The sequence below is a fragment of the Lepidothrix coronata genome, unplaced genomic scaffold, assembly GCF_001604755.1.
Source record: "Lepidothrix coronata isolate B3197 unplaced genomic scaffold, Lepidothrix_coronata-1.0 Scaffold2, whole genome shotgun sequence".
Classification (NCBI taxonomy): domain Eukaryota; kingdom Metazoa; phylum Chordata; class Aves; order Passeriformes; family Pipridae; genus Lepidothrix; species Lepidothrix coronata.
The window spans coordinates 5,839,773-5,845,772 of record NW_016690182.1 but is presented as its reverse complement, the minus strand read 5'-3'; the positions used below and the strand labels follow the sequence as shown (position 1 = coordinate 5,845,772).

At 54.2% G+C, this 6,000-nt stretch overlaps 1 protein-coding gene across 1 annotated transcript in view; it reads left to right on the top strand.

The window, feature by feature from the left end:
- Positions 1-777: 777 nt before the first annotated feature.
- HS6ST2 (heparan sulfate 6-O-sulfotransferase 2) overlaps positions 778-6,000 on the top strand; it is a 127,695-nt gene continuing 122,472 nt past the window's right edge. Inside the window, exon 1 of the mRNA XM_017819788.1 lies at positions 778-1,377. Coding sequence (XP_017675277.1) covers positions 866-1,377 — 512 coding nt within the window. The 5' untranslated portion in view covers positions 778-865. The remainder of the gene's footprint in view (positions 1,378-6,000) is intronic.

The following is a 6,000-nucleotide window of genomic DNA, read 5'->3' as shown; positions in this document are numbered from 1 at the left end:
CGATGCACTCACGCCACACTGCCCCATCGAAACGCGGGGTGTTGGTGTGAGTTATGGAGAGAAAGCACCAGCGGGTCCAGCGATGGGGGTGTGTGTGATGGATAGGCTGGACGATGGCACCGCAGACGTGCCACTGCCGGTCCGGCGCGGGGCAGGAGGACGGGGGCCCCGGTGCGCCCCGGTGCCGGCACGCTCGGAGCTCGCTGTGCCCGGCGGCTGCTCCTGGGAGCGCCGGTCCCCGTCCGTGCGTGGACCGCGGTACCGGTACCAGTGCGGGTCCCGGTGCGGTGCCGGCTCCAGTGAGGTGCCGGTCCTAGTGCCGGTCCGTGCGTGGAGCGCAGTGCCGGTGCGGTGCCATTCCCTAGTCCCTGTCCCTGTCCCCATCCCGGTGCGGCGCCGAGCGGCCGCGGCGGGAGCAGTCCCAGTGCAATGCCAGTCCCGGTCCGTGCGTGGGGAGCGGTGCCGGTCCCAGTCCGTGTGCAGTGCCGGTCCCAGTCCCGGTGCCGCTGCTGGTGCTGGTCCTGGTCACAGTCCTGTGCAGTGCCGGTGCCGGTCCCAGTCCCATTCCCAGTCCCAGTTCCGATGCCCAGCGGCCGCGCTGGGGGCGGTCCCAGTGCACTGCCGGTCCCGTTCCCAGTCCCGCTCCCGTTCCCATTCCAGGGCCGCGCCGGGGCGGTGCCGGCGGGGGGCGGTGCCGGCGGGGCGGGCGGAGGCGCGCGGCGGGCGCGGCGCGGGGGCTGCCGGGAAGGGCCGTGGGCAGCGGCGGGCGATGGCGGCCGCGCGGGTCCCCCCGCGGGGGCGGCGGCGGCGGCTGCGGCTCTGAGCGGGGCGGCGGCGGCGGCGATGCGCGGCGCTCCCGGCGACGATGGAGGACCGGTCCCACAAGGTGCTGCTGGCGCTGGTGATGCTCTTCCTCTTCGCCGTGATCGTGCTGCAGTACGTCTGCCCGGGCACCGAGTGCCAGCTCCTGCGGCTCCGCGCCCTGAGCCCCGCCGCCGCCGCCGACCCGTACCGGGCGGAGGACGAGACGCCGGCGCGTTTCGTTCCTCGCTTCAATTTCTCCGCCGACGACTTGCTGCGGCGGGTGGACTTCAACATCAAGGGGGACGACCTGATCGTGTTCCTGCACATCCAGAAGACGGGCGGAACCACCTTCGGGCGGCACCTGGTCCGCAACATCCAGCTGGAGCAGCCCTGCGAGTGCCGCGCCGGGCAGAAGAAGTGCACCTGCCACCGGCCCGGCAAGCGGGAGACCTGGCTCTTCTCCCGCTTCTCCACGGGCTGGAGCTGCGGGCTGCACGCCGACTGGACCGAGCTCACCAACTGCGTGCCCTCCGTGGTGGACAGCAAGAAGGAGGTGCGGCTCCGGCCCTCCAGGTGAGGCGGTGCCCCGGGGGGCTCCCCGCGCACCCCGGTCCCTCCTCGGGACGGGCGATAGAGCTGCGGGGCGCAGCCGTGGCGGGGATGCTGCGGCGGCGGGAGGAGGGAAGGGGCAGCGCGGTGGGTCCCGAGCACCCCGGCACGGAGCGGGATGCACGGCGGGGGTGCAGCGAGGGCTCCGGGAGCCGCACCGGCCCGGGGCCACCGCGGCGGGCGCAGCGAACCCCGAGTCTGCAGAGCGGACGAAACCTGCCCCGCGCCGCCGCCGGTGCGGTGATGTAAGGGATGTCCCGCTGGCTGTCGCGGTGGTGGGGACAGCCCGGGGGGTACGAACGCAGTGACAAAGGAACAGGCCTGGCAGCCCCACGGCTCGGGGACCCCCGGAGCGGCTCTTGCAGGAGCGAGGGTGCTCCGTATGCCTGCGAGCTTCCCCCGGAGCTTTTCCATCTCTGGCAGATCACCTGCCTCTACTGAGCTCCTGTAAGCTCCTGCGTACGCCAGGAATTAGTGTTGGTTTTGGGAGTGTTGGTAAGCCACAGTATCTTCTTACATCTGAAGTTTGGCTTATGAGAATGGTGGCTTTGCAAAGTAAAGGTTACTGTTATGGCTGTTACCTGCAAATATTTGCATTGTCCTTCAGCCCTAACCTTGATTATTTTGTGTTTGCATTTTGAATTTTAGTGGCACTGCTCTCTTCATCCTTGCACGTTTCTTTGTTGCCAAAGTTGCCAACCTCCCCTGACCATAGCCAGGGGATTACCTAAATGCTGCCCCTACTTTCAAAAGCCCAGCTGGCTTCTTCCCCCGAGCAGCGAGGACCTGCTTCCTCCATTCCCGGAGCTGTTTGATCACAGCCTACCTTCAGTTGTAACAGCCTCAGTAGCTTATCCGTGGCTGTGCACGCAGCTGTACCGTGTAGCAGAACTGCTCAGGGTTTTAGTGTCTTTTCATGTTCTTTCACTGGGAAATTAGAAACTAGAGTATCACTCCTATTGCACTGTGAGACTAATGGAAGGTCCCCTTACAAAGAGGCTGCTGTTATATATCATGCTCTCTGAAGTCAAGTCTAAGCACAGATTTACTTGAAATACAAAGCAATTTCTTTCTAGAATTCCTTTTATATAGTGTGACACTACACTGCCATCTAGTAGAAAAATGTTTAGCGTCATTATCGTCCTGTACCCAAGGAGCAGCTCTTTATCAGACTTGACTATTGTGATTCCTGCTCTTTTGTCTTCCTTACTGCTTTTAATTTTAATTGTCTCATTTTTGTGACATCCCATTTGCAAACATCAGGAACCAATTCCTTTCCTCTGGGCCTATTAGCTTCCTTGTTTCAGGCTGCTCAGCCTTACCAGGCTATGTAGTTTATTTTACCTGTCCTGTAAATATGTTGTTTGTTAGCAGAAATGGAAATTGCAAAACATGTGCTCTGTTTTTCTGTACAGTTTCCAGTGATCTGTGTTTCTCTTCCCCCAGAGATGGGCCTGGCCTGCAGAGCTATAGCTGTGGGGCAGGGATTCCCTTCCTTGCCCAGAGACAGGACTCTGTGCTTGGGCTTAGCTGTGCCCTCTGGAAAAATGGGAGACTCCTTGTGCTGAACTCACCACCTGAGGCAAAAGGGAATGCCAGGCTTGGAAAGCTGGGTTTTTGTCTGTAGGTTTTGACTTTGTATGGCTTTTCTCCTGTTGGATACCAAACATGCTTTTCTGAGTTGAAATGGAAGCAGGGCACGTACCTGCTCAGGAGTTGAGTGATGATTCCTTGTCCAGCAAACAATGTATGTTGTCACAGACAGCTTCTTAGAGGTCCCTAGGACTTGTGACTTGGGATCGAAGCCAGGAGAGAGGGAGGAAAATGGAGCTGTGATGATTTTGTGTTAGGTAGGGGTCTACTCTCTGAAAGGCTTCAAGGTGGTATTATATTTTTAATAACCTAATTACACAGCTTGCTGAATAGCTCCAATTATTCTCCAAAAAAATTGTCTTGACAAGCAATTATTTGGACTGCAACTTCTAAATGTTGAAGAGAAGTTCTTAAATGAACAACAGTCCTTTCAAGTCTTCCTGCCCATTTTAATACGTTGTCTTTAATTTTATTTTGTGTTCTTGATTTAGCAGCATTCAGCTGACAACTAGTTAATTGGTACTTCTTACTAGTGCCAGTAACAGACACAAATATAAGCCCTTTCTGGGCAGATAAAAGCTGCTTTCAGAGCAGCAGTAGATGTGGGATGAGGGCGTCTGAGCAGGGGAACCTTTCTGGCTCGGAGCGAGGCCAGCCTGGCTATTCCTGTCCTGAGGTTTTTTTGGTGGGGAGACCTGACCATCCTGGGTCATAGGTGCTGGTGGGAAGGGAAGGAATGTCACAGCCCTGGTGTGCAAATCCTGCAGGAAGGGGGAGCAACTTGGAGGAGTACAAGGCCCATTTGGGGAAAACTGTCAGGACAGGGAGCAGGATTTGGTCAGGATCAGAGGATGACTTCCTCAAGTGAAGCTTGACTTGACAAGGGTGGGAATTCCTGCATTTATAGTTAAGATGGTTAAAAAGTGAGACCTTTTATTTTAAGAGTGATTTGAATTGCTTGGCATCTGCGTAATGCAATCTCTAGTTACTGTCTTGGGGCTGTGTAGCTTGTTTGGGAATAGCCAAATGAGACTGGAAAACTTTTTAGCTTGCATCTCTATGTGATTACTTTGCACAGATGTTTGTCTTTTCAGGCATGAAGAATCTATTTGTCAGATTGCTGGTTACCTGGGCTGTTTTTTAATGGCCTTTTGTTTAAAAATTGAGTCTTTGTTAGTCTGAAGAAAACCCCGTCCTGGACCTTGTAATGCTCAGCACCAGGTACAGAGCATTGCTGTGGTGGGATCTGCTGGGATCAGCCTGGAGGGTGTGCCCATGGAGAACCTTGCTGCCTGCAGCAGTCATCTTCCAGTCTCTGCTCTTAATTCCATCAGCAGTCTGCCTCTGTTTTCTTTGGGAGTTGCAGGTTTGGAGAGCAAATTCTTGAAGCAGTAGAAATACTCAGGGTGGCTGTTGTGATATGTTTTGTTCTGAATTTAACACAACGGTGCTTTCCTGTCTGTGAGCATATAGGTTCCCAAAACTAACTTTCTTTTGTAGTGGTGGTCTGTGATCCTCAATAAATAGTAAGCAGATAAACAGAGCTCCCTTGCCTCCTTTGGCTCTTCATTCCCCTAGAGGAACGTGGTTCTCTGGGTGGGGAGAGGGATTTTTGGTTTTTCCTTCTTGGGTCCCATCAAGGTGCATATTCTGTGTGCCCCAGTTCCTGCTTGTCTCCTGCTCCACCAGCCCTGCTCACCACTGTGGCATCCAGAAATTGCAGGAGAGGGAAGGGGGAAGGTGCAGGCACAGTTGATGCTTTCAGTGCTTTGGATTTGCTGCTTGGGAGGTTGATGGAATGGGCTGATGGTGGTGGCAGAAAGGAGGGGATTGTCTCAGCTTCTTGGCATCAGTGGTGAGAAAGGAGAAATGTGCCTTTTTCTAGTTGTGAGTGACTGACTTGGGTCACTTGATTGATTGTGGAAGACTCAAAGCTTTTGGCACACTGAATGGAGGCAGCATCCAAAGTAACTGTGCATTAGAGCATCACAGAACTGAGATTTCTCTCAGCTCTGGCTAATTATTATGGGAAGTATCTACTGAAGTTGTCTATAGCAGTAAATCCAGTGGCACCATTGCAAGAAACAAAAGGCCTTGACGTTAGACAGGAAAATGTAACGAGACATGGGAATAAATACAGATACTGACATTCTTAAGGGGTGGTCATGACTTTGTAGCCTCGTTGGGTGAGAAAAGTGCTTATGGGCAAAGGTGAGGCTGTATTTGGTGTTCCTGTTCCTCCTGGCTAGCGTTAGAGGAAAGAGATGTTCTCTGCTGAGAGGAGAACAAGCTTGCAGAACTTCCTCTGGAGCCAGAAAGTCTGAGATTGGGAGAAACTTCATGCTGCTGGTACAAGCGTGTTGGACCAGGACCAGGGATGGTGCCTGCTGGCTTTTGGGAGGCCTGATGCTGGCACTAGGTTGTTGTGATGTAGGGCAGAAGCTGCTGGCGATACATGGGCATTCTTGTCTTGTCCCTGCATGTTAGTTAAACACTTCCAAGTTGAGTCTTATAAAAACCTAAAAGAAGGTGCATTAAAACATTTCCCAGCAAACTGGAAGTGTTTGCTGTGTGTGTCTCTGTTGACTGAGCAGATTAATCCTCAAGCTCTTGACAGTGTGGTGGGATTTGTGTCTGCAAATCTCATCTACTCTGAGGTTTGTGGTACTGGGTCTGACTGAGATGGGGTCAGTTTTCCCCACAGCAGCCCTTGAAGTGCTGTATGTTGGTAGCTAGAAAGGTGTTGATAACACACCAGTGTTTTGGCTACTGCTGAGCAGGGCTCCCATAGCTCCAAGACTCTCTCCAGCATTCCCCCCTGACCAGTTGGTTGGGAGCAGGCAAGATCTTGGGAGGGGACATAGCCGGGAGAGCTGACCTCAAGTGACCAAAGGGATATTCCAGGCCATAGGATGTCTGCTCAGCAGTAAAAGCTAAGAGAAAGCAGGATGAGCGGGGCATTTGTTGTTAAGATGTTTGTGTTCTGGAGTAACC